Source organism: Callionymus lyra, chromosome 15 (assembly GCF_982586985.1).
Source record: "Callionymus lyra chromosome 15, fCalLyr1.hap1.1, whole genome shotgun sequence".
NCBI lineage: Eukaryota > Metazoa > Chordata > Actinopteri > Syngnathiformes > Callionymidae > Callionymus > Callionymus lyra.
In genome coordinates this window covers 18,719,949-18,747,431 of record NC_141832.1, presented here as the reverse complement: position 1 = coordinate 18,747,431, position 27,483 = coordinate 18,719,949, and the positions used below count along the sequence as shown (strand labels likewise).

The following is a 27,483-nucleotide window of genomic DNA, read 5'->3' as shown; positions in this document are numbered from 1 at the left end:
TGTGATAGAAGAGAAAGAAATAGGAGACTGCACCAAGTGGGAGGGTTCTGTTTCAAGGGTGGTGGCATATCCACCTTTCGGGAAGAAAAAAAAAGAGGTGAGCAAGAGCAAGTTTTCCATACTTCGGGAACACAAGCAAGACACCAAAGCAGGTAAGTCAACTCGGAGATATTTCAAAAATGAATTGCGGTTCATTAGCGAAAAGGTTCATGACTGGAAATAAGAATAGAGCAATATAGAGTTGGCGCAGAAGTTCAATGGCGCATTTGTTTGATTTGTGTCTCGTATCTGTTGATTAAAGGCGTGCTCATCTTCTCTAGTGTTTTCACTCCATCGCCGTTATTGCACAGCACTTAGAGCTATAATTGAAAAGGTACACTCTCTAATGAGGCGAGGGGAGTCTGAAGCCATTCTCTGCCTGTTAACAGCAGTTTTGAAATCCCATTAGGCGGAGAAATCCATCATTCATACACTCAGCCTGTCTATCTGTGCTTTTGAAGGTCAGGGATATGCCAACGGAGCGCATCAGCGGTCTATAGGTCAGGAGAAGGTTTTCCACTGTGATAATATTTTTGCCGGTCGACTACTTTAAGTTGGTTTTTTGGAACACCCCCTGATCTCTCTCTCTCTGGCTATCTTGCAGCATCATGAACGAGTCCGCCGAAGCCTTCGCCGCTGATGTGAAAGCCAGGAGGAGCATTACCATCGAGCTCTCGAACGTCACCAATAATTACTGCCTCATCAATCCGAGGTACGAGTCGACACTAAAAGTTAAGTTTGTGAAGAAAAAAAAGGGGGTGTAGCCGACATCCATCAGCCAATGGGGTAGCAAGGATGAGCTTGAATACCAAAACTAAAGGACCGGCAAAGATCAATAAAAATTACATGTTTAATTATACAATATATATTTATTTAATCTAGCATTAAGGGCAAGAACATTATTATAATATAATTTTCAACACTTCTGTTTAACAGAAAAAAAAGGTTGTGACACATTATCAAGAGCTAATGAAATGTACCGAACATTTAATTTTATAAAGTGAACATTGTATGTATTCGTCAAATAACACGTAACATAACTGCGAGTTTCTGTCTTTTTTAGGGTCTTCCTTGATAATGGCGAGACGCACAACCCACCTCAACCCACGGTGCGTCCCCTCTTCACGGAGGTTTGCACTTTCACCAAGTCCGGCGGCAAGGCCACCGGCGCCGTCGGCGTGCTGATGTACGACCTGCTGGAGCGAACGCAAGCCACCTACATCGAGACCGTGGCCATCATGTTCTCCGTACCCTGGGACTACCATTTGTACAAGAACTGGTTCGCAGTGGGCGTCTTTGACAGGGACCTGAAGTGTGACGAGGCTTTGTTTAAAAAGATGTACTACGACAAGAAGCAGGAGGGGTTCACTAGAGAGCAAGCCGATGGGTCGTCAATCACTCATGTGGGGAGGTATCTTGACATCAAAGCCACCATGTGTCCTATGGGGAAAGCCATCATGAAAGTAGAAGTTTGGGATAAATCCCTCACCCTCACGGGGCAGCACCATAACTAGCCGACCACAAATAAGTCCTAAGTTACTCCTACAGTAAGTGCAGAACACACCTTTATTTTCCTGGGTTCTATTTTTCCTGCCATTCTGCCATGATCACTCTTGTGTTTCAATCCACTGAACCTTCTAATACAGCATGACATTGACTTTTATATCGTACATGCAAAACATTACATTTGTATGAATACATTTTTCTTTCCCCATTTCTTTTACTAACGGATCTTAAGATCGTTTTAAATCCCACTAGTGCTGCGTTTAACTCCATCTGTTTCAACAGCATCCAGGTATAGATGGAGCCTTTAGAAATGTAAATTCAGAAAAGACTCTGCGAAGGACGAGGGCTCAAGAATGAAAACACACCTGTTCGTCTGAGTTTGTCTTGACACTGAGGAACATAATAAAGGTTTTTGTTGAACATGTTTCTTAGTCTGTTTTTTTTCCATTCTTCAAAAAGCATATTTGGAGTTGAGGTTTCTTATACTGAATCTACAATTACATTAAAAATAAATAATGCAAACCTTCTTGATCTAGTTACTTTTCAACTTTACAGCTAATGGGAAATACAAGATAATCGTTAAAATCCATGTGTTAGCCATGGGGTGGAGACACACCCATGTACCTACATTATGTTCAGTCAAAAGAAAAGTAAACCAACAATAAATCAAAGTCTTAAAATAGTAAAACATGTGCAATTAATATTACATATTTTGTATTAGTCAAGGGTCACAGTCAATTATTCTGTTTTCGTTGTGAGTGTAAAGTGTCATGCTCGTAGTCTTCCTACTAGGTCTTATGAAATATTTGGGGTTTTTTTGTAAATGGACAGTAATATTACCTTTTGTCGACCAAAATTTTCAAGTTTCAAAATTGAAGGCGGGCAACTCACTTAGTTAATGGAAACAAATTGGGAGGAAACCAATAAGCACCAAGACCAAGACGGGCATCCTCCTTTATCTTGTTTCTTATGTAAATAAGCATTTTTCAGTCAGGAGAGTAAAAATGCTTTGCGTCTTCGCCATGTTCCGAAAGCCACGAATGATGTCACATTCCTGTCTGTCTTGTCTTTTGACCCGTAACAACAACAACAGCAAACTTCAAAGTAGTGCTGATTTAGCTTGTTGAAAATACTGACTCAAACCTTAGGCTCCTCTTTCATTATAATGTAAACAGTAAAATATTGCACAACATCTTCTGTGGCGATACAGAAACATGTAGTTGTGTGGTCTCTAGGTCAAGGTGAACGACCTCACTGGCTTCCAGAAATACATCCAGTGGCGGAAATGGATCACCTTGACCCAGAGACAACACAAGGGATACCAAAAACACTTTTTTTTCCGGGCGTTCGGGTCACCTTGGCCAAGAGATAACCAGTTTGACATTCAGAGCAAACTTTTACCTTCACAAACCAGAATCAAACACAAATGTTTAAATAGTAATAAAGGGTTATGAAGCTACTATCGGACAAGAACCACATGGACAAGGTGAAGTGAGGTAACTGTAATGACAACAAGCGAAAAATAAATCCTCACCGTGTGAATGACAACATGTGAAATAGACGGGTAAACATAAAAACTATTGACAAAACAGATTTTCTACCAGCTGACACAAAATGAGTTCAGGCAAATATTGTAACTTGTTTTTTGCTGTTTCTGTTCATAAGCAAATAAAATAATAATTGCTTTTAGAATTCAGGTAATCAAATAAAAATAACGCAACTTTATCACGCATAGGATCAAATTAAGATCATTTTTTAAATGGCTAAAATGTTGCTGTATATTTCCCAATATTATATGACTATTGACTTATAGGCATTTGGTACTGGGCTACACAGTGAAAAAAGAGTATATATTACTTACTAACTTACTTACTTACTATATATATATCATTTTTGTTATGTATGTTTTGATTACTACTGTCTGAAAGGATATTTGTAAAACTAAATAAATATTAACATTACGATGTGACTCTTGACAAGTCTACGCCCTGGTTTCAGTCAATTCGACTCAACAAATAAGTCCAAAAATTAGTGAAAATGAGTAAAACACGCTTTATATCGGATATCTTGTTGCGGGGAAACAGGCAAATGTCTCCCGCAGATTCACTGTGTTCATGAGTTGTATTTTTCATGCACTATATGTTTCCTTTTTGTTGATTTTGCTGTAAGATGTTTGCTATCTGCCAAAAACAAGCCTAGATTCAACCGTTTTGTGATGCCAAAAAAACATTGAGGTCTCATGTGCTAGCGGCTTGCCAGCTTAAGAAAACATACTGGACATCAAAATGAAGTTAATTAAAACTTAATACACGTTTTTTACAGACATAAATAGTTGCTTCTCCGGGGGTTTTCGTGTTTACCAAGGATCACTCATCCCTCTTGACATTTTCATTGAATAGACATTTTGTTGAAAATATTTAATTTGCAACTGTGCAGCTTTCCTACAATTAAAATACACCTGGTGGAAAAAAAATCACAAAAATGCTTTCTGCAATGTTGTGTATTGTAAGATTGACACGACCATTACTTCCTCCTTCTAACAGGTACAATCATTCCCTTGTTAAGTGCAATCACAACCTGCTGGTGTTGACAATGTAAAACCATCAATTATCTGCTTATTGTTCCAAACATTGTTTTTTTTTCCTCCTGCAATTAGGATCCCGTGGAAGTGTGCCGGGTGGAAGAAGAATGAGGCAATAATGGATTTAGGTTAAGACCTTGTTATTATGATGGCTGAGCAACTCATTACACATACTGCAAGCCTTGTGAATCTTTAATTGGGAAGAGAAGACAATCTCTGCGTCTTATGACACGACTTGAATGCAAACGCAGTTCTACGTGGATGAAGTCATTAACCTGAGACAAACATGTGCGTCTAACAGGAGGAAACCGAGTGAGCGGAGCGTAAACAGCAGCCAGAGTTTAGTCCGATTCCCGTCGACAATAACAACGCTGCTTTGTCCGCCGTGGCGCTGGTGGAGCTTCGACTGTTTCAGCCACAAAGACGCCCGGATCAAAGCTCGCCTCTCGCTGTCACTCGCTGCATTTGCATGAAAGCCATACATAATATAGAAGCAAACTCAGCCTCTTTAGCACTGAATCCCCGAGCTCAGTATTAGGAAAAATGACTTATAAACCAACTTTTGTTTGAAAGCAATGCAATCCAAATAGGCTCCATGCCTTAGATATTCAATCGTCGTAGCTTATATACAGTATTCATAAATCTGCCATTGTGTTTGTATTATAGCGTTGACAGCATCTGCCTTTTACATATGATCTGCATATGCTTGAATGTACATGCTTATACACGCATCATGGATATGATGTATTCAGTTTGACTTGACGCAAACGGATATTCCCACATTACTCGCCCGTCGATCTGGTGCTCCAATATTCCCTCAGAAGACCCCAAGATACTTGAACTCCTCAGCCTAGAGAGGAGTCTCTCTCTGAATTGCCACTTTACCCATTCATCCTAGGAGCTATGTTGTCAGGGGCTGTGCATGATCCCCAATGACAATGTCAAGGTCTCCAAGTCATGGGTGGGGTTCTTGACAAAAGGTCAGGTGCAATTAAGATTGGATATTATGGGTTGTAGGTCTCCAGTAGGGTCTCTAATGCCAAACGGATCCCGGGTGAATGACCGGACTAAAAGAAAAATCATGAAACCTTTTGATTGGCCTGAGCATGGGTCAACATAGCCCTGACCTTAATTGAGGCCAAGGATGGGATTCCTCAGGAAAGCAGCTTGTGACTAGGCTTCTACCCACATGGCTCAACCCGAAAGGGCCACATGCATGTGCTCTCCCATGGGCCCACCAAACTACGAGAGATAAATAGATAGATAGCAGTTCACAGCATTGGATAGAAAGTATAGCAAGTTCCATAAAAGAAAGAAAGAAGTGAAAATAAAAAGAACAAGTGCAAAGAAGTATGAAAGGGCAAATATAAAGGTGCCGTGGATATTAGGCAAAGCCCAGGGGCATAGGCAGTAGTTCTCTACAGTAAGCAAGTAAGTAAGTAATGGTTATTTGTCAAGCGCCTTCCTAGACCAGGGTCACAAAGCGCTTAAACAATCAAAAGCAATACACGTATAAAAATACCTAGAAATGTAAAAATTGTAAAAGGCAAATATATAAGACAAACACAGGAGTCCCAGAAGATTAAGAAAAAGCCTGCACAAATAAAAAGGTCTTTAGATGTTTCTCAAAGGAGTCAGTAGATCCATCAAACACAAAGAGAGAGGAAGATAGTTCCAAAGTGTGTGTGTGTGTGTGTATTGTGTTCAGGAACCATCCCAGATTCTGATCTGCATATCTAAGAGCCCAAGCTGGGGTCTAAGGCTCTAACATTGGATCACTGATGTAAGGTGTAGAACTTAAAAATTGATCCTGAAAGAAACTGGCAGCCAATGCAGAGTTTTAAGGATCGAGGAAATGTAAGTTCTTCTACTAGAGCAGGTCAGAATTCTCGTAGTAGTAGGGTCTTTAATGTCCTGGGTTATGGAACAGATAAAAAATAGATTCTTCAAAGCTTCATGGATTGCCTGTGAGCTGGATCATAAAGGATGTGTGCAGTGTAGACTAAACACTAGCCTTGGGCAAAGGCCAATTACAGGTTCTCAGACTGCCGCTTGGGTAAATATAACTTGATGAATACAAACGTATAATATTTAATTACTAAGAAGAGCAAGGCCGCAAGGTCATAGGCAGTCAAGAATTGGCACCAGCCAGAGGTGTATGCCGTAGGTGTTCAGTAGAGTATCCAAGGACGGACAGGTTCTTTATGAGGGATTAGACAAAGGATTAAGGCTTGGGGAAGGGAGTGTTTAGGCCAGCTCCTGGTTACTGGGTTTTTATCCATGGGGCTCAGCTCGATAGAACAACATAGATGGGCTCTATTGGGACATGTGAGGGGGATCATAGAGGTAGGGTGAGGTAGAGATTGGTCACCAGTAAGGGGCACAAGCCAATTCCCAGATTTCCAGAGTGGCTCTTGCACAAATATAACTTGATTAATACAAATGCCTGAAGTAGGAGAAATGTTTTACTTAAGGCCTTCAGTAGGACATTTCAGTAACTATTGATTGCCTGAGTCTTAAATAACAAATCTGTATTTTCTTGTTCTACAGATTGCTTCTACATTGGTTTTGGCTACTAGGTTGTACCAGTAAGTAATGATCCAAACAGTTTCAGTTTAAAAACATGGAGATATTAGGAAAGGTGAATTGCCAGTCGAATGACAAACAAAAATTATATTTTACATGCAAATATAACAATGAGTCTTGTAAAACATACAATAAAGATACTTGCGCTCTTGGCTTAAAATAATGGGAGGTTTCAAGAGGCCTTGGCTGTGTGGGACAGTTACTTGGAGACCAATAAGAACTTTTGTTTAAAAGCTTTTAAACCTGATTAGGCTTTATATTGTATTCCTTTCCGCTTTTAAATTCCACCTATTAGTAAGTCCTTCTGATGCCCGAATCGTTAAATATACAGCATGTCTTTGTACGTACAGTATATGCATGTGTGTGCCTATACTGTACGTCATATATGATATAAGTCATCTATATTCATCAGTTTTGAAATTAAAAATATCTTAGAATAACACAAGGTATCCTTAGACATGAACAATTGAAATGCTCCTCTCATGCCCAGATAAACATAAGTAGCTCAGTGTTCGTGGATTGATTGTGTTTACCAACGTCGCTGTTTGGGAAGCTGAGAGCATCTGTCACCTGGATATTAAAAGGAGAGAAACGCATATGAATACAGGTGCGCCGCTGACGTTAACACCTTGTTGACTTGTCTATTCATGACTTTAAAATCAGCTGATGCAAACCCACAATCGCACGAAAATAAGCAGCTTGTCGTGATACTGCCTGCAAGTCAACGCTCAGGGGAGAAAAGCTGATTAAGTGTGAATGTTAGACCTAATGCTGTATACTCAAAATTATGGCTCGTGGAATCAGAAATTATAAAATTATATCAATATATAAAAATTACATATTTATCTAAAAATATTGACATTCACATGAGTTTTTACTTTTCTACATCCAAACTAAAAGCTGAATTATATGGTACAAACATTTAGGCGGAAAAAACCACAAAACACTTTTGATATATTTAATTAAAGGATTATTCTTATTACATTCGTACAAATTGAAAATCTATTGACAGAAGCCAAACCAACCCATCAAAAGCAAACCACTGCAATTCTATTTGAGCGTGGACATCACTTAAAATCTTTCATCATCATCTTAGATATTCAACTGTAAAAGTCTCCCAACATCCATAAATCATCCAGAGCTACGTCAACATGGCATCAACATCTTGAATACTTAATTAATGTCACCCTTATGTGACCTGTGGTGGTATAATAGTTTCCAATAGACTTGAGATTGCTCAACTGTAGGACATAACAAACCCCCCCGGCGGACCCCCTACCATGTGACCATCGACCAAATAGAGCTGACGATGCAGTCGTTATGGTTACTGTATTACATGCTTTCATAACACAACACCACAGGGAACTTTCACCGGCATCCTCTCATCCTTCCAAAGTGAGTCAGCAGACCATCCCGGACGTCAGCAGATCACAGCTGGAGAGAGCTGGGACCATTTTTTAGCCCCCAAAGGATCAGTTTTGACTTTTGTCTTCTTCACATATGTCTCGTGAGGATTAAAGTACAGTTTGCAGACAAACAACACAACTATAAAATTCCCTTAAGAGCGACAAGAGAAGAGGTAACGCACTTGTATCATAACTCTTGACAATGAATTTAAGTTCTTAATGTATGTGCATCCCTGCTTGGGATGGATGTACTTCATCCTTCTCAAACATGGACCCCCATCCAAAAAGTTACTTGAGGCAAATAAGAATCAACCTCTTATCTTAGTTTCTTGATTGTTTACCTACTTACTTACTTACTTAGTTTCATCCCTGACTGTCTAATTTGAGTCGACAACCAAAGTCCAACTTGTCCGGACGTCTGATGAGATAATTATCTATGTTCATCTGTATTCCAATCCCAGCCTCGGGTAATCAAGCCACACTTCTTGGTATTATCTCTGGCCATGTCTCGATTCTAAACTGGACCCGGTTGACACTGTGCTCCTTTCTATCTTGAAGTCAAAAACACTGGGAAATAAACCCAACAAACTTCGACATTTCTGATAAAACTGTGATTAAGATGGGGAATCTTGGAAAAATATGTCCCGGTGCAAATTCATCACACCATCACTGTGCAAGTATAGTTGTTATAGGAACAGATACCAGCACCATCCACCCAACCATCTTCTAACACTTATCCAAGGTCAGGCCGCGTTGGGTAAAGCAAAAGTAAATAGGCCTAGACTTCCTTCCCCCACAAGAAACACCTTTAGCAGAATACAGAGGCGTTCTCAAGCCAAGCAGTCCTGGGTCTGCCCTGAGGTCTCCTCACAGATTGACATGCCAAGTACACCTTCCAAATGAGGAAACCAAGAGGCATCTTGAGAAGGTGTCTGAGCAACCTAAATCGGCTGTAAACTTGGAGTTGATACAACGTCACAAAGCTTAAGAGTCAAGACAACCTGAGGATAAAACTTATTCGGGTCACTTGTTTCCCCAAATGTTGTGCTTGACTTTGGATGTGAGAAGGGTAAATCAAGCGCTACACCTTTTGGCTCCCTTTTTTCTTGATGACTCATCAAGAGAATCTAATGATTGTATGCACTGCACCGGTCCATCTTTCCCTCTCTTGTGAACAAGACCTTGAGAGACTTGAGCTTGTTCACCTTAACCCCTATTCCAACCTGAAGGGGATATTCCATCCTTTTCCTGTGCCTGGTGCCATGTGCACTTACGGATGGACCTCTTTTGCTTAAACATGGTGTATGGTTTGGCAAAAACCACAATAGGCCCAACAACAAACCCTCCAAATCATGCCTTTTTTCTACTGTAACGCAGAAAAATGGAGACACAAACAGCGCTTTCCAGTCAGTTCTCCATCTAATGCAGGTACTCTCAACTACAATTTAGTGTGAAGACCCAACAAGCTTTTTATCTACTTGGGGTCAAACCACAAGATACCGGCCCTGAGTTCATTAAGCTTCATGAGCCCATCACTAGGTAAAAGGCAAGCCCACCCCAGCTTATCGCCTCAACACAGGGCAACTCCAGAGATAGATGGAAGGTAGTCTTTTCCCTCTCTTACGTCGATCGGCACTCAAGCCTGAACTGATATTACTTTAATGTGATGAATATTTAAAAAAAGGAATAAAACATTAAATATGTTTCTTTTCTAAATGTGAAAGATTCTTGCGCTTCCAGTGCTAGAGTCTGGAGGCAACTCCAAGCACCTGTTTTTCTTGATATCCTGAGCTTGTTCTTCAGGCAGCCTACCTTGGTTGTGTACTTTGTGGGAAGTTAAATATTAGCCTTTGAGCCAACCTTGTTCTGATAATAATGTTGAGGTTTTTTTCATATTAATTTGATGCAATGGGCTCAAACGTTACGACCCCCTGTGATATATTGTGTTAAGTCCTCTACCTTGACCTCAACACCTGCCTCTGGACCATGGAGGAATGGAATTGGGGGGGGTCATGGTAGGTTAAGCCTGAAGGCAATCACAGAGCAAAGGGAAGTCCACATAAATGTGGAGATTGAACCCATACATACATTCATTGATTTTCCTGGTATTTCCCACTGGAATCTATCCCAGTCGTGGCCGGTGTAAGGTGGGGGGACAACGTTGCCCCAAATAAGAAAGACACAACGACATAGCTGATCAATTTAGTGGTTGGTTATAACCTGTAACTTTTTAGACTGAAACCAAGTTGGCCTATAAGGAAACTACTCAGGAGCATACAGAAAGTACCCAACTCTGGCCCTGGCTAAGGATTGCCTTAAGCTGCCAGCTGATAACCTTTGTAGAGCTATAAGTGAGGTAACAAAAAAGACGCATATCAAAGGAGTTTAAACAAATCACCTTTTGTTTTGTATTTTTCTTTCAAGACGATATTGAGTTGTGAACCATCTTTTCGTAGTGTCTTAATTGATTTTACAAACTGGGCTGAAACATCCACGTTACTTTCCAACTTGTATTTATTTTAAATATGAAATTGCAAAGTTCAGGTTTTAATCAAAGTTCTCTCTCCGGATTTTAAATGTTTGATTAATTATTGCGCTCTAGTTTGGGGCCATTATTAAAAAAAAACTGCTTGACATTTCAAGAATTAAATGGCTCAATATCAATTAAAGAAAACGTTTTAATTGACAACCAAACACATTTTATACTGTGTTACAGCAGAATCTAGTGGCAACTTTAAGAACTGCAGTTTAAATTTCTTCTCAGGACCTCAGAAGAACAAAAAGTAAACTTCTGTAAGGTGAGCATTATTTTAAGTTACAAATTAATTGCACGATTTTTTTCAACGTGTTGGGTAATGCTCTAATCCAGGATGATAACATGAACATGAATAGTACAGTAAAGCCTTTTACATCAGATTTCTCACTTGATATTTGTGTTCCAGTCTTTTTTTATTCATTTTTATTCTTGCCAAAACAAGGATTTGGAACTCTGTTGAGTAAGATGTTTTACAATGCTACCTTTTAATAAGTAAGAAAGGGCTAAATAGTTTTCTTTTGGAAAGTCAAAACCGAGAGCTGATTTTGGAAAGACAAAACCGAGAGTTGATTCTCATTACAGCAGACATCAGCTATCACAAATGCCAATAAAAAGGAATAATGAGTAATGTTTTATTGAATATTACTGTTAATTAGACGTTAAAGAAAGTACAATTTGTCAATATTAATTGAGATTTAAGGGCTTTGATTTTAACGTGTAGTATTAACTTATACTGCAGTGGCCTCTCGTGGCAAACTATCGCATTGCAGCTCACGATTCCTTATAGTAAGTAAGTAAGTAATTTTTATTTGTATAGCGCTTTTCAGTAATCGATCCAATTTTCAGCCAAAAATGGATTTGAAAACATAAAAGATTTTTTTGTAAATATAACAAATAATTATTCTTTGAATAATGTCGTTCTCTTCTAAATGTTTGGATTCAACCAATTTAATATTTAATTTAGTAGAATGTTTACAAGCAGGCGCAGTTTAAGGAAATCCCATATACCACATGCTGGATTCAGCCTCCTGTATGTATGTAAGTATGATTTTTAACATCATGATGCATGATGCATTCTGTAAAGGTTTAAAAAAAAAAAAAATCAACAGAATTTTACTGATACATAGTACTTACAAACGTTTTAAATCAAAGCTGTGTTTGTCTTAAATAGCAAGTGCATCATGCCTATTATCATTAAAAGCAGTAATTTACTCTTTTTTTACTGATTAACTTCATACTTTCCTCATCTAGGGTTGCACAGCTGCAGTTCCAGGCCCCTGACACCGAAGCAGCTGTTAAATTTGAAAAGAAAAAATAGCACAGTCACTAAATATATAGGACTTAAATCAATGTTTTCATTGAACAGAAGTTTAACTAAACTTGACAAGAAGCAAAAAGAAGTAAAAGTTATGGTAAGTTGAGGTTTGTAACTAAAAACTATCTTTATATATATATATATATATATATATATATATATATATATATATATATATATATATATACATTTTATAATCACTATGTTATTATTAGAACAGTATGGCTCATACGCACCTTGTATTACATAAAATAAGAAGGAAAAAAAACGATTTTCAGGTCAACAATAATGTGATAAATAATTAATAGAAGTACATTTTATTACATGTTTAAGGGGCTCACAATTATAAGCCACTTGGGTAAGATAAGGAATGAACCAATCAGTTTTTAAATATGAAAAAAACCAAAATAATTATCTATATTTAATCACTATACCCAAAGTCTATCAAGAAAAGTTCTTAATTATTTTTACCAGGAATATATTAAAAGCTGTAAAACAATGTAAATAAATAAAAAATGAAAAATATGGAAATCATTTGGAGCAAGAAATATAGATATTATTTTTAAGATATTTTTGTGTTGAGTTTTTGTACATACTAACTAGATACTTACTTACTTTTCCCCAAATAAAGGCATAAGAATGATTTATATTTTATACTTATACCAGGGGTTTCAAACTCAAGAAGCCAAATCTTTAAACATAAATCAAGCCGCCATATAAAAACAAATTTATAATTCTGTGAGTCTTTAACTGACTCTTGTTTAACAGGAAGTAATTGTCGACTTACTAAAACACGGTGGTGTCGCATACAACGGTCTATGACCTCTGCTTTCAAGAAAACAACCATGTATTTAAAGGGGATTCTGTTTTCTGTGAACCTTGAATTAAACCCGACCAATAGTCCAGATGTTACAATTGCATAAAAACAAACAGTTAATTCAAAAACCTGAGTCTTTCTACGAATCTAAACATTGTGTTTGAAAATATTTCCTGAAGGTTAAAAGAAAAATAGTTTAACCTGACACTTTGATTTGAAGTCTTAGTCAGGAACCGGATACATTTTTTTTAACACGTTAGCATCCGTCATCTAGGTTTCTGACTGGCCCTCAAGAACCAAAAGACGTGTCCCTGAAAAAGCGTTATGACCACTTAAATCTGACAAAACACTGACGCATGTGTCGCGTCTAATATTTTTTCCTCAGATCACATCTAGTAAAAGTGCGTCAGAAGGGGGTTTGTGTCTCAACACAATAAACGTGGTGTGACCCAAACCCTGGATGGGATCGGACGAGGAAGAAGCGGGTGCGGTCCGCCATGACCCGACATATAGAGGACGAAGGTCACCGAACACACTTTCCCATCCAGCTGTGCCAAATGCAGGCCTTCGCACACGCACACGTGGAGGCCCACCCTGCAGTCCTGGGATGATACATGAGCGTATTCCGTCACTGCATCAGCATTCAGCAGACTGCACTGCGATCAGAACCAGAGGAACAAAGGGGTGCCATCTGACTCAGGAGACATGGCTGTTACATATTTACACCAAATAAATGACTTAAATATATTTTATTACATCACTCAGCGATGTGACGTCGTACAATCCAGTCAAGATACTTTATAAATACAGTTTTAAAAGCACTTACGTGAGCTTTATCGTCATGGTTCATAACATTCTATTAGGCAAAGACTTCTCTTCTTGTCGACAAAATAATCATTTGTTAAATCAGATTAAGGTTCGTCTGTGTTTGGAGGGAGGAAGACGGTTCCACGCTGCTCAAAAATCAGACAATACCAGGAAGGAGCGCTCCTTTTCAGGGCACACCCACATATTGTGTCTCATTTGTGACCTCTGACCCCCCCCCCAATCCTCCCCAACTTCCACGAGCAATGACTCATCCTACTGTCCTCTCTGTGCACCGGTCAGGAAAAAAAAGGGGGTTCACTTTGCTTGTTATCTTTTTCTCGTCAGAATCATATTTCTAAAAACATCATTTTTAATTGCCGTCAAAACAGCTGGATCACATTTAGATCATCACAAAGATGGAATAGTCCGATTGTTTCTCGTACGGAAGGTCATCGGGGCCATCAGGAACTTCCATCCCCGTTCTTGGTCTTCAGAACCACCAGACTGACCATGATGGGGATGAGGCAGATGGGGGTGATGACCAGAGCGAATATGATCCCAGGCGGAGGATCGATGAGTTCTTCCGTCGGACAGTCGGCGAAATATTGTGAATGGATTCCGACGAAGGTCTGTTCCACCAGAGGGTTGGGCCACGGGATCATGAGACAGTCGGAGAACTTCTCCGTGCAGTGGCTGAGGTTGCTGTACACTCTGCCGGGTCGGGAAACAAACGTGTTTAAGGAATGTTTTACAGTAAAGAAGAAAAACATTCAAAAAGTTCAGTGACTAACTCATAATGGAAAAAAAAAGCTCAACTTCATGAGCTCTCAAAAATGTGTCAGGAATGTGTTTTAAAGGTTTAAAACTATGAATTGAAGTGAATTACATAATTTAACTTTGAATGTTAAAGAGATAGTTCACCCAAAATTCAAATTTCAACCATTTTCTACTCACCCTCATGTGGACTATAGGTTGGGATTTCAGAGTAATCCATTTCTTAATTTAGAGATTGTCTTCGTCTTCATACAAGTAAATATCGCGAGCAATTCCAGTGTAGACTGTACACGATATTTAGCCAAAGTACTTCCTGTCTGAGTAGCATGTTAGCCTTTAAACTTTTACTGCAAACATGCTTAACATATAGACTTGTTGTACGGAGGTATTTGGATTTGGTTTCTAATTGTGTCTTTTTGGACGATCATCAGTTGCTACATTAAAATAAACATACGTTTTTGTCTATAACTCCAAAAACAAACTCTACTTTACTACTGAAATTAATCCCAACCCTTAGTCGACATGAGGGTGAGTAGGAAATTAATGAATTTTGGGAATATCCACATAGAATTATCAGTTATCATATTATTTATTTATACCAATAGTTCATCAATTTAACTATGAAATTCATGACCTTGATTCTTAACTTTAAATACCACAAATTAAGGATGTATTTTTTCTACTGAAAGTAATTTGAAACTGAACTTGCTAGCTTAACTAGTTGCTGACACTGCTAGCTGCGTTAATATTGTATATTTTGAAGACTACAATCATACATTTGTAAATCTCCATTTACATCTAATGCAGGAAATGTTTTATAATAATAATTGTGTAATAAATGTATGTTTCCTTAATGGGAAAAATGGGGTGAACATGTGAATTAATGCAAGGTGGAAATTGCACCATTTATTGGGAAATTGCTCCAATACAAATAGTAAAAATCTCAATAGAACAATGGAAAGAATATGTGTATGTTTTTATATTGTAGCTAACCTGCTATCACAGTACATAGTCACCAGCTTATTTGGGGGATTTTGTAAGCTAATAATAGTAAAAAAAAAAAAGGTAAATTAGCTACTTACCCACTAACTTTACTCCAAAGGCACCAGTCGCTGCTGTTTCGTGAAAGCATTGACATCTCAAATTGACGAATACATTCGTCTACCAGCATAGTTTGAAGACACTCCATCGATGTTTCACCAAAGTGTATATGACACCAGTAACAGTAAGTTGGGCAAAACGGGTCATTATCTCCACAAGCTATGAAGATGACAAAAAAAGAGTGTAAAAAAAAAATGATGTCGACACTTTTAAGAATGACTTAATGGATTTAAGAAAAGGGTAATACATACGGTGCGGTTGGATAAGTTCCTGATAGGTGGCATCTGAAAAAAAAAAAAAATGTAATCACGACAAATACTTCCAATCTGATACTGTCATTCACCGTTACGCTTGATTTTTCTTTCTCCTTTTTTTTTTTGACATATTTCAAGAAGACAGCTGCAGATGTGGACCACACACTCACCCGTGAGAAAAGAGAGCAACACTCCAATGAAACCAAGCGCTCCCTTCATGTCAGAAGGAAATGAATCAAGGTGCCTCTTTCTGTCCTGACGGTCATTTACAACAACGCTGAACCTCTTGCTCCGTCCACAGCGACGCATAACAGGAAGCAGCACGAGAGAGACGCGGCGTTACCCCTCGGTTGCCAGATGTCCAGAGAGGAGCTACCCTCCGTGACCAGATGTTCTTCAGAGATCCGTCTGAGAAAAGGCCCTGCGTGTTGGCAACAGCTCTTCCCTCTCCAACGCATGTTTCAAAAGGGATTTTCTCCCTTTTTGAAGGGGGTGGAGGCAAAAAACAATTGTCCTCTTCATTCCCCCCAAATAAAGAGGGAGCACACCCAGCCTGGGCTGGACTCACATCTGAAAACTCTTTAGTCTTTAACTCTTGTTCTGCTTTTGAGTCTCCCTTTTTTTTCTCACAGTTGTAGGCCTGGCTGGCTCGCAGCATGTGATTTATTTGCCTTTCAGGCCGCCTCTGCCAAATCGGAAACATGAGCAAACATTTAGGGCTGAGCATTTGGAGGTGGATTTTATCGTGAGTCTGCTGGGTGTGTTAGGAGGACAGCTGCGATTTCAGATGCAGGTTAATATGTCCAGACGCCAGAGGAGCTATTAGTCCATCGCATACCTGCTCGAAAGGTCTTTATTAAGGGGCTCCCCAATGTTTGTTTTTTTTCATTTTCAATGGTGTCTTTTCAAAACTAGTCAGTATATTCCTGTCACTTACTCTACATGTTTGGGCCTCTCAAAACATCTGTTTACTGAACACCATTTTGATTCGGCAATGACATCAGGAAGAGACGTCTGTTGAGTCGAGGAGGGGCTCGGAGATGGGGGAGTTGGCAGGGGAAGGAGGGGCGGGGGGGACACTCCGAGGGGAGGGGAAAAAAAATAAGCGAGGAGGCACATGATGAGCGTGGAAAATAGGGGCTTATTTCACAACCGCCAAGTTCATGCGTCGATCGCAGACGTCGCGTGGGGTGAATGACGAACAAAAAATCCAGGACGGTGAGACCACTTGGGGGTCCTCCTCGTAATAAGGTTTCAGTTAACCTTTCACCCCCGGGACATCGCGGGGTCCGGAGTCGACTGCTGTTGACCCTCCCGCTGGTCGAGACCTCACCGGGAGTTTGTCTTGGACGCGGGCCGAAACGCAAGGAACTCGAACCTGGTCTTGTTCTGTTTGTCAGCTCCGGGGCCAAGCAAATGAGTTTGAGGGAACTAATCCAAAACTAATCCTCAGTCGGAGCCAGATATTACTCAACCCCAGCATGTGTTTGTATCTAGAAGTGTAACGAACTTGTTCCACATATCATTTACGAAATATTAAGATTTTCATTCCATTATTATAGAAACAAAAAAAACGTACTGATAATTTCATTCATTGCTTCTGTCGACTGGGAGACTGTTGAGGAAAAAATAACATCTGTTTAGTGTTTCCTGACTTTAAGACTTTCTAAAAATTCAACACTTACATGATGTTGTGGTGGGTTGCACTGCTACCCTTTCATCGACCAGACACACTGTCGTTTGATCTTTGGTCGGAGACAAGAATAATTTGGGTTAAAGCAAAAAACAAAAATACAAATACAATTAACCGTTTCCCGTCATAGCAGGTAAGAAAATTGAAAACTTATGACTTAAACACTAGTATTTAAAAACGATTCTGTTCTGACGCAAAACATACCTTATCAATTTAAAACAAATCACTCAATGACCCTTAACCTTGAAGGTGTTGAGGAATGAAAGTGTGTCAAAAGTCATCCTGAACCGCTCCATCACTAATAGCCTGTTCTGAGGGGAAAAGTAAAGAAGTGATCCAAGCACTTACCTAAAATGAGTAAAGTCATCAAGGAGCCAAAAAATAAGCGAGTGGAGCTGGTTGCTGTCATTTTGTCTGGCAGTCCTCTGGCTTTCCCCTCTTAGCGGTTGGGGATTACATATCTCAACCCTTTTTTAACAGGAAGGCTCTATAAAACAACAGGAAGCCCCCATTTCCTAGGATGGGCGTATTCTCACGATGGTTCCAGGCCGAGCCTGAGATAAGATGGAAACTCCTGTGGTCCGCTGAAGTATCATCCCCAGTTTAATCCTGCTCTCTCTCTCATCCTGCTCTTTTTTGAAAACGCTACACCTCACTCCGTGTGAGGCTGGTGGGTGTGTGTGTTTATAAACCCTGAAACATGCACTCTGGTTACAGCAAGAAATGAGTGATCGACATAAACAAGTTAAGTACCTTGTGTGTTAACTTGGCGATACTTATCAACCATGAATCGAGAGTAAAAATATTTGTTTTCCTTTATTTACATGAAGAGGTCATTCATAAAATGAGTCAAGATGCTAACAAAAGGGAACTTCCAACAGTTATAAACCGATTAGGAAACAACACAAACAATAAAACTCTTGAGATTTAAGTCAGACCAATGAAGATCATTTGTTCATAAATCCACTAGTGCTGTTCTTTATTCATAAATTATTCCATTTTGCTCTTGATCTTTTTACTAGTAATAGGCTGAGGGAGCTTCATGAAGCAGAGTTCTCTACAGAGTTCAGTAGATGGTGCTTTTGGCTTTAAAATGATGGGAGGTTTCCTTAAACCTTGTGTTATCTCTGGGTCAAGGTGACCTCCCAGGCCTCCAGAAATACATAGGTCGTTCAACTTGACCCAGAGGCAACACAAGGGATACCACAAACACATTTGTTTTTGGGCCACCAGGTCTCAGAAAATCTAGGAAAAGAGGAATAAAATTTTGACCCTGGTTTTGAAAAGCGCTCTATAAATAATAATTACTTACTTGGACCCAGAGATAACGCATGGGTCAAAACAGTTGGTCGAAGACCAACAATACTGCATACTGTACAGCAATAGGTCCCATCTAGTGGGCTCTGAGAAAAAGCAAAAACAAGAGAAAAAGGAACTTTAACAAATTGTATATAGAATTTCATCTAGATTATTTATTTTGACTGAAAACATATAATATGAATTAAAATCAGGTTCCACAAATTATTTATTAAGATTTTTTACCAGAAACTGTTTCCTTTAACTGAGAAAAATCTCTAAATTTAGGAAAATGTTGTCACAACACGATCTGGATTGTATAATACATGGGTTTCTGTCTTCTCGTTTAGACTATTGTAACAGTTTATTTTGGAGAAACAAGAAGGATCTGTCTCGCCTGCAGTTGATACAGAAAACTGCAGTGAGAATTCTGAGCCGCTCTAGTAGAAGAACTCACATTTCCCCGATCCTTAAAACTCTTCACTGGGTGAAAGTTTCTTATAGAATCAATTTTTAAATTCTGTTTCTTACTTTCAGAACTATTCATGGTCCTCCTTACATCAGTGATCTGATCCAGCCTTACACCCCAGCTCGGGCTCTGAGGTCTGTGGATCAGAATCTACTGATGGTTCCTCGCACAAGCTTCAGGACCAGAGGAGAGAAATCATTCCAGGTTGTTGCTCCTAAGCTTTGGAACAATCTTCCTCTCTCTCTGTGTTTGATGATCTACTGACTCCTTCAAGAAACATCTTAAGACATTTTTATTCAGGCTTTTCCTTGATTTTCTGAGACTCCTGTGTTTGTCTCGTGGTGTCTTAACCTTTTGAGCACACATTATATTAGGTATTGACTTGATTGTTTAAACACTTTGTGACCCTGGTCAAAAAAAGCAGTCTACAAATATTACTTACTTACTTACTCATATGGCAAAGAAATAAACGTTTATACTTGTTCACTTTGTGCAAGTTCCAACTGGTGCTGCCACCTGCTGCCCTTTCAATCTCATTGCTTTTTTCTATTTTAAATCAGAATCAGACTAAGAATCAGAACCAAAATCAGACACTTTTATTGCCAGTGTTGTAGACAACATTGGCTTTTTTGGTGGTGTCAGTACAGATTAAAGAGTTAAATGAACAAAATAAGCAAAAGAAAAACAATCCTAATACTTTTATTAAATATAGAGAGAAATGAAAAAATGGTTTGAAAAGATTGTTGAAAAAAAAAGACATTTTGGGTTGAAAAGGCAGAAAGAGATCTTCACTCTCAAATGTAATTGTTGAAGAACTTACAAAGAAACTTCAATTTACAATAGAATTTCTTCTCTATGGACATTTCCAGGAAAAGGAAATGTACAATGGAACTGTCTCATCATTAGTCATCGACTTACTACTAACAGCAGCATGCAACTGTTTGGACTTATACGCACTTAGAAGGTCAATTCTTGTCCTAATTTTTTTTCCTGGAAGTCCAGATGCTTCTATCCACCGAGCCAGGTCATTAAACAGCAGAATTTTCTTTATTTCTGGCTGATGAGTACACAAGCTCCAATGAGCTGAGGAGGTGTATGAACAAATTCAGAGATTGAATTTGACATGTTAAGTCTCTATCTTAAAAAATATCTTAAAATCATTAAGACATTTAGGACGTATTACAGGTGATGAAGGCTCATTCTTAAAGGTAAACAAGTCACATTTACTTGATTTGTGTCACAAGAAGGTCATGTTTGTTGACTTTGACTCTTTATTATATAATAATAACAACATAGATGAATCAGCACTCTGTTGCCGCGTCAGTCGTGGCACTCATCCCACCATATGACGCCACATCTTTGCAGTAATAAAAGGCAGCTGGACTCAACAGCATGAAACCCACACCCCTTTGACAAATACACACAAGTTAAGTTCAGCTTGTGGGTCTCTCATAAACAATCAAACACATTATTAATCATAAAACACTGTGAAAACGTTCTTAATGTGTCTTGAGAACAAAAATATAAACATGTTATCCAAATGTTAATTAGGGTTACATGATGTGTAATCTAAGTTGGATTTAAAATGTGTTATTATTTGTCATTACCTTCATGTTGAAGTTTTGTGTTTACCTTATATGGTGGTTTATAATATCAGTTTACAAATGAGTTTAAGTGGTCAATGCATAACAATCTTAATTAGATAGTCAACATGAATATGATTTATGTTGACTACGACTGTCTATAAGGTGTTTTCATTTGAAATGATGTTCTCTAAAGTAACATTTGAATGTGACTCTTGACTCATTAAGATACTTGTTTTGATCATTTTAATATTTTAACAAAATTATTAAAACTATATGTGACTATCTTTTTTGCAGAGAAACCTGTTGGGAGCTTTTCATTAATTCAGCATTTTAGTTAGATGTATATATTTGAACCCTCAGGGTCAAGGTGACCCAGAGGCCCACAAAAACAAATATGACAACACAAGGGATAGCACAAATACATTTGTTTTCGAGCCTTCAGTCACCTTGACCCTGAGATAAATATCATTAAGTATACACTCTGTGTATTTACTTTCAATTAAAATCAATTTGATGATATATCTTAATAATGAATCCATTTTTTTTAAAGCTATGGTTGTTTCCAAAAAGAAAAAAAATATCTTGTTTGTTTATTAATTATGTTATGCCAAGTTTTGAAAGGTTGTGCAATTTAGTAAGTAAGTAATTAATTAGTATCTATAGAGTGCTTATCAAGACCAGGGTCACAAAGCGCTAATAATCAAAAAAATACCCAATAAAATAAATACTTAAAAGGTCAAAACAAAACAGAGACAAACACAAGAGTCTCAGAAAATCAGGGGAAAAGCTATTGTATTCTATTGTATACTATGTTTGTTTGGTTAAAGAAATGGCCAATATTTTAAGATCATGCATATGCTCTATATTCAACTGATGTCAAGATAAACAACTATATTATTCTATTTTAATGTTTCTTTTAATGTATATTATTCGATAAAACCCCATGACGACCCATTCAACCGTCGTAAAACTATAACCAGCACATGTTGTCATACAACTTTTATAACACAAGTATATACTGCAGGATTATTATTAAGTTCTGGTGAAAGTCAGTGCAGTCATTACTCAACGTGATTTCCTTTTTCCTACAGCAACACATGTTGAAACGTTTAACAAGCAGACTGTTGTAGTCTCTGATGACTTTTTATTTCAAAAGCTCAGAGCATTGACAGGCCGGTAAACTAGTCAGCTTAACAAAAGAAGTATGAGAAGGCTTCACAAGAAACGCAAATCAGTAGAACACAGTGCGAATGGTCCGTTCATCACAGAGAGGGTTGTCAAGTCATTGGTATGCAGACGGCCCTCGTCTTGCCAGACAGTTTCAGGGTGATTAATTCAACGGCGGAAATACTTTTGCTAAACAAAACAACACGTTCCCATTTCTTTATGCGTCGACAGTCTCACCTGAGTGCAGTTGTTTGTTACCTCTTACACATGTTAATCCGCCTGGTGAAAGTACTCACATTCACAAACAAGCTGTACACAAACTCATTACACGTATCCAAGTACCTGTCATGGTTGGACTGGATTACATGTTTCCCTCATGCATAGATCTTAGCGTTCCTCTCTATTTTGTTTTTCTTGTGAGAATTAAGGGTCGTGGAACTATACAGCAAACATTAAACAAACAACGTAATCTATTTCCTATAGTTTATTCATGGTATTAGATCATCACTCTAAGGGAATTAACCATTAATAAATCATTTTATATGTTAACCACATCACGCTTTTTACATATGAATAGTTCCATTATTGTGCTCTTTACTTGTTAAGCTCTGACTGCTACTTAAGATAGACCTACTTTTGTAACAGATACAGACTAATAATATAAATAAAAAAAACTTTTTTTTAGAGTGAGAGAGAGGTTTTCCGCTGAAAATCTGGAACGTATTTGCCTCCTTATATCTTTTGCCAAGACAAACAAGAAGAGTGTTTAATAAACTAATAAAGACGCTTCCTGCTGATAAGGTTTATTCCCCAGACATGCTTTTATAGAAGGTTTTGTTTTGCCTCTGACAGCTCGACAAGTACTTGACGATACTGGATATACAAATATTATAAAGACCGGGAAAAGTATTTAACCTAACCCCTTTGGAAAAACTAGTAGACTTGAACTTCAAGTAAACTTAAGTATAAGAATAGTAAGTGTAAAGTACATACATGTAATGAAAATAAGAACACACTCTTTTGTTTGAAACCTGCACTACATGATCATACATTTATAATAATGGTAATACCTCAAAGCAAATATATATATATAACAATAACAGCAAATGTTTTTTGCCACCCGTCACCCACTCCCACAGTCCTTTGCACAGTTTACTTCTGGATCACCACAATAATACAGTTGCCAACATAAAATAAAAAAAAACTAGTTCATTGTGGTGAAAGTACATTTTATAAAGTATATTTGAATATAAGTCAAAAAGACATGAGGGTACTATTCTAAAATATAATCTGTCAAAAGTTATTCAAGTATACCACTTTGATTTGAGTATAAAATAAGTATACTTATCATGTGACACTTTAATATACTTATTTTTTCTAAACGCACGCTGCACAACAGTGACATCTAGTGTCCTGATTAAAAATGGCTTCGATTTAAAAATATATATATATTGCACACATTAGAACTCAAGTTAAATCCTCAATTATTGTCAAAATTCGGTGGCATGATTCAACGAATCGAATATTTAATGCTGCTCAGTTACTTTATTCAGGCGTTAAAATATGTTATATGTCTATTTTGTATGAGTTGGAGAGGATACTGTCTGGTTAGATCAGATGTTTATCTGAGGCTACGGTTAGCAATTAGCATAGCGTTTAGCATACATTCCGAGTAGCATTATAGTGAAATATAATAAGTCCAAACTCACTGAAATATATATTCGTTTAACCAAAACAAAAAAAGGAAGGAACTTTAAATTAAATTACACCAAAAAAGTTGTCAATTCAGTTTTTTAATTGCGTTACGACTAGCCGCTAGCTAGCACTAGCATGCTAACGTTTACAAAACTGATAAAGTATTTCAAAACAACTTCGTACTTTGAGTTACCTTTATGACGTCGTCGCTCCTTTGAATCCTTTGATACGTCACGATTGGGGGGGGGGGGTCGATGACGTTGCAAAGGTAACGCACATTCAACGGCCCCCAGTGGAGTTGGTTTCACTCTAGTCCCGCATCACCTGAGAGACGGAGGCTCCTGCTGTCCCCTGGAGGCATCACTGGGTCCCTGGAGTCATGGAGTTTTTTCCAGAAGACGTTGGTTTTGAGGATTCAATGGATGTGAGTTGTGACATTTAAAGTCCTTTTAAATGCGTTTAACGGCTCTTACAAAATCATATTTTTCTTCGTCAACAGCACCTGTTCAGCTCAAAGCTGTACCAGCAGTCCATGAAGACATGCTGGCATGAGAAAACCTACAAGACTCAGGTAAGTTTTTAAGTTCTAAATAACGTTTATTGTTTATTTATCACTTTCTACTGTTTTGACCTGAAATCAACAATACAAAAAAAAGTCTCTTATTAAGAATTACAAAGTGATTTTCCTGTTAAAATACACTGATGATTATTAGATTGATGATATGACTACATGTTCATCTCATTTAAAAAAATATTTAAACAATATATGTTACAGTTAACTTTGGACAGTTTGTTTCTTGTATACCTCTAAAAACTGTTAAGTGGACTACTGTATTTTTCTACTCCTGTTAAGTGCTGTTATATTATTATTATTAATATATATATAATTTGTATTTTACCTTCTTGCTTTCGTCGTTGTAATCAATTGTAATGTCAATAAAATGTCAAAATGATTCTACTTCCTATAGTTTCCTTAGACATGCTTCAAAAACTGGCATTTTCAAATTAAAAACAATGTCAAAAAATTAAAAGAGTAGTTGACATCGAACTAGTTGGTTAGTTAGATTGACTTTTTAAGTTATTGCCAAGCTCTATTTGGTGGTCGAGTTTATATTTATATATACGAGACTAAAATATAAGTATCTTGATGTAACATGTAGTCAATGGTTAATTCCTCGAATGAGGTTGATGGATGTTGTTATTTTTAATGTAAGTAAGTAATTTTTATTTGTTAAACAATCAAAACAATATTCAGTAAAGTATATATTTTAAAGGTCAAGATAAAACTGATAACACAACAGGAGTTCCAGAAAACCAAGGAAAAGCCTGAACAAATAAAAACATCTTAAGATGTTTCTTAAAGGATGTTGTTGTCTTGTTTTGTTTATAACTCTCTGGTTATTCTGTCCAATATTTTTGTTTTTAAATGTGTTTTCTTTACACGCAGGTTTTGATTTTGAAAGAACTCCTGAGCCTTCAACAGAAGCACATCATACCAAATTTTGTGACCGTTGACGACATGATCGACCTGATAAGGGAAATAGGCAGAATCCAACTCGGCGAAAAGTAAGAGCATCAAAGTCTTTAGATAAAATGTATACTTTTACAAAAGAAAAAACCTTTAATGCATGAATTTTCTTGTTTTTCTTAATTTCAGACTTTGGCATTTTGATGTGGAGATGCTGGATGATGAAGATGAAAAATCCCTTCTCTTTCTTGTAAGTCTGGAACCCTTGTTTTATTTTTGAGTTATTTATATTATCTCCTAAAATATAGACATTCAAACCTATGACCAGAGTTAACACATAGTTACACAATTCAGGATTTTAGCTGATCCAAAATCTATCCCCATATATTCGCAAACTTGTCCAACTTTCCCATTAAAAAAAGTGGGGGTTTTCAACAACCCTCTCACTTATCCGGCTGAGATGCAGCTTGGCTGCTTCCCGACCCTAGTGTGGTGAAATATGAGGAAGAGCGATTTCCAATATAAAAGTGCACGTGTGAACTCTAATCAGGTTGTTGTTGTGTACACAGTGTGTTACTACCATTGGATTACACGTGTTAGTAAAATAAAAACGTAAAATAGGGCAGACATGATGTGACCCATACATCAAGAAGATCATCTAAAGCAGACCTGGTCAAAGTGCGGCCCGGGGCCACATGCGGCCCTTTGACTGTATGCGGCCCTCGTAATGTCAAAGTATGATCATGTATAAATGGTTTTAATGCATTAACAAATGTATTTTCTAATTATTATTCATTTACATTTCAACATAACACTTATTTACTTTTTGTGTGTAATTTTTCGATCATATATCAATCCCTCAGAACATTTTTTATAAGTTAGTTGAAGAAATTTTTTGAAAAAAACTCATATATACAAGAATAAAATTGCAGCTTATTTAGCTTAATAAAAGTCCCGGCCCACTGACAAATGTCCTTTTTTAAGGGATTTTTGTGTCTTTCTTTTTGCTTGACGGCCACTAACAACATTCACAGAATTGAATGTGGCCCTTGAATAATTTTAATTGCCCACCCCTGCTCTAGAGGCTTTAGCGTAAATGGTTCTTACTGAGTTTATTCCAAGTCTTCTCCAATTTCCAGCGTGTTAATGTAGTTCATCTGTTGTTAAGTGAAGTGTTCTTGGTTTCAGGCGTGGAAGGTGAATGTCAGCAACAAATTGAGAGACATCTTGGAGGAAACCCAATCAAATACATCAGATCATTTACTGATTGCGTCCGAATCCCAGTGAGTCAAGGCAGAACAGACATCATGCGTCTAGTTAGCCGATTACTTATTTTACTCTCACTCCCTCCAGACGGTGCAAAATCCGGACATTGTGTCGGCGATATGTCAGCGTCCTGACTCAGAACGCAGTTGAAGCGTTTTCTGCAAAACTGACGAGTCTGACCGACGTGGTGCTGGCGGTTGTCCCTCAAGTGCTGCAGGGTTTCTGGGTCCGTCCCACAGACGCCCCCGCCCTGGACTCCCAGAAGCTCAGCCGGACATTCGTTACGGTGACCAAGGCCGTTTTAGATCAAATCTCCAACGGCAACATCAAGAACTTCTTTTTCATCCCCTTCTCCCGAGAGATCCGGGTCGACTTGGTCCAGTCCATCCAGGACACGATCAGGGAGATGTATCCGGCTGATGTTCTGCAGGAGAACGTTGCAGCCTCAGCACCGGAATTTTTAGGGGAAATCATCAACGTGTCAGTAGAATGCATCCGTCCAATGTTTCCAGTCCCGATCATTCCCAAACCGGCTCCAATCCAGACAAGAGAAGAGGAAGAAAGTGAGGAAGAGTTTCTGGGATCAGCTGTGGTTCTGCCCGAAGAAGAAAACGCTCAACCAGAACCAGAACCGATCCCCGGAAATCCCAGACCCAGGATGGGATTCCGGAGGAATTTCTACCAATTCCTCATATCCATATGCCTCTTTGCAGGGATAAAGGTCAACATGTAGACGTGTGACATTCCCGGGCCATTGTTATTTATTCTTCACTTTTAAAGCTGTGATCTTTATTTTTTAAGACGTGCTGTTAACTAATTGATTTGTCTTCATGTATATATTGTTAAATGAAATTGAACTATCTTTTTAATTTGCATATTAAGTTTCAGGAGACGGTGGACTTAGTTTGAGTCTGTATACAAAAAATGAAACTTCCTGTTCGATGATCTTTGTTCATCATTTACTTGTTATATTTAAATAAAATGGACTTGACTTCCAAAAATTGACTTTCATTGCTTACTGATTAAAAAACACAAAAGTTGTAACAACTCGCAACTAACACTAGCATGCTAATATTCATAGAACTGATTTTGAATAAAGTTGTTAGATTTCTTGTGTTCCT

General features: G+C 38.0%; 3 protein-coding genes across 5 annotated transcripts; 2 read left to right on the top strand and 1 right to left on the bottom strand.

Moving 5' to 3' along the window:
- apnl (actinoporin-like protein) lies at positions 1-1,969 on the top strand. 2 transcript variants are annotated; one of them, XM_087809079.1, is made up of 3 exons: positions 1-152; positions 644-751; positions 1,103-1,969. In XM_087809079.1, exons 2-3 carry the CDS (start codon positions 648-650, stop codon positions 1,551-1,553), a joined length of 555 nt encoding a protein of 184 aa, XP_087665205.1. In that variant the 5' UTR covers positions 1-152; positions 644-647; the 3' UTR covers positions 1,554-1,969. The 2 variants fall into 2 exon arrangements, with proteins under 2 accessions (XP_087665205.1, XP_087665206.1); XM_087809080.1 differs by lacking the exon at positions 1-152 and adding an exon at positions 194-539.
- An 11,547-nt stretch (positions 1,970-13,516) lies between these two features.
- ramp2 (receptor (G protein-coupled) activity modifying protein 2) lies at positions 13,517-18,103 on the bottom strand. Of its 2 annotated transcripts, XM_087810033.1 has the most exons (6): positions 17,764-18,103; positions 17,408-17,467; positions 17,302-17,337; positions 15,720-15,752; positions 15,450-15,627; positions 13,517-14,304 (listed from the first exon to the last, which is right to left on the bottom strand). In XM_087810033.1, the coding sequence occupies exons 1-6, from the start codon at positions 17,822-17,824 to the stop codon at positions 14,055-14,057; spliced, it is 618 nt and encodes a 205-aa protein (XP_087666159.1). In that variant the 5' UTR covers positions 17,825-18,103; the 3' UTR covers positions 13,517-14,054. The 2 variants fall into 2 exon arrangements, with proteins under 2 accessions (XP_087666159.1, XP_087666160.1); XM_087810034.1 differs by lacking the exons at positions 17,302-17,337; positions 17,408-17,467; positions 17,764-18,103 and adding an exon at positions 15,893-17,284.
- A 5,315-nt stretch (positions 18,104-23,418) lies between these two features.
- LOC148065206 (uncharacterized) lies at positions 23,419-27,368 on the top strand. The gene is made up of 6 exons (XM_087809378.1): positions 23,419-24,052; positions 24,128-24,199; positions 25,076-25,194; positions 25,286-25,346; positions 26,285-26,379; positions 26,450-27,368. Exons 1-6 carry the CDS (start codon positions 24,008-24,010, stop codon positions 27,093-27,095), a joined length of 1,038 nt encoding a protein of 345 aa, XP_087665504.1. The 5' UTR covers positions 23,419-24,007; the 3' UTR covers positions 27,096-27,368.
- Positions 27,369-27,483: the final 115 nt, after the last annotated feature.

Coding starts and splice junctions, on each gene's coding strand:
- apnl (XM_087809079.1), top strand. CDS start 648: ATGAACGAGTCCGCCGAAGCCTTCGCCGCTGATGTGAAAGCCAGGAGG. Junction 752..1,102: donor TACTGCCTCATCAATCCGAG/GTACGAGTCGAC, acceptor TGTCTTTTTTAG/GGTCTTCCTTGATAATGGCG.
- ramp2 (XM_087810033.1), bottom strand. CDS start 17,824: ATGACAGCAACCAGCTCCACTCGCTTATTTTTTGGCTCCTTGATGACT. Junction 17,338..17,407: donor GCAACCCACCACAACATCAT/GTAAGTGTTGAA, acceptor TTTCCTCAACAG/TCTCCCAGTCGACAGAAGCA. Junction 15,628..15,719: donor GGAACTTATCCAACCGCACC/GTATGTATTACC, acceptor TCATCTTCATAG/CTTGTGGAGATAATGACCCG.
- LOC148065206 (XM_087809378.1), top strand. CDS start 24,008: ATGGAGTTTTTTCCAGAAGACGTTGGTTTTGAGGATTCAATGGAT. Junction 25,347..26,284: donor AAAAATCCCTTCTCTTTCTT/GTAAGTCTGGAA, acceptor TCTTGGTTTCAG/GCGTGGAAGGTGAATGTCAG. Junction 26,380..26,449: donor CTGATTGCGTCCGAATCCCA/GTGAGTCAAGGC, acceptor CACTCCCTCCAG/ACGGTGCAAAATCCGGACAT.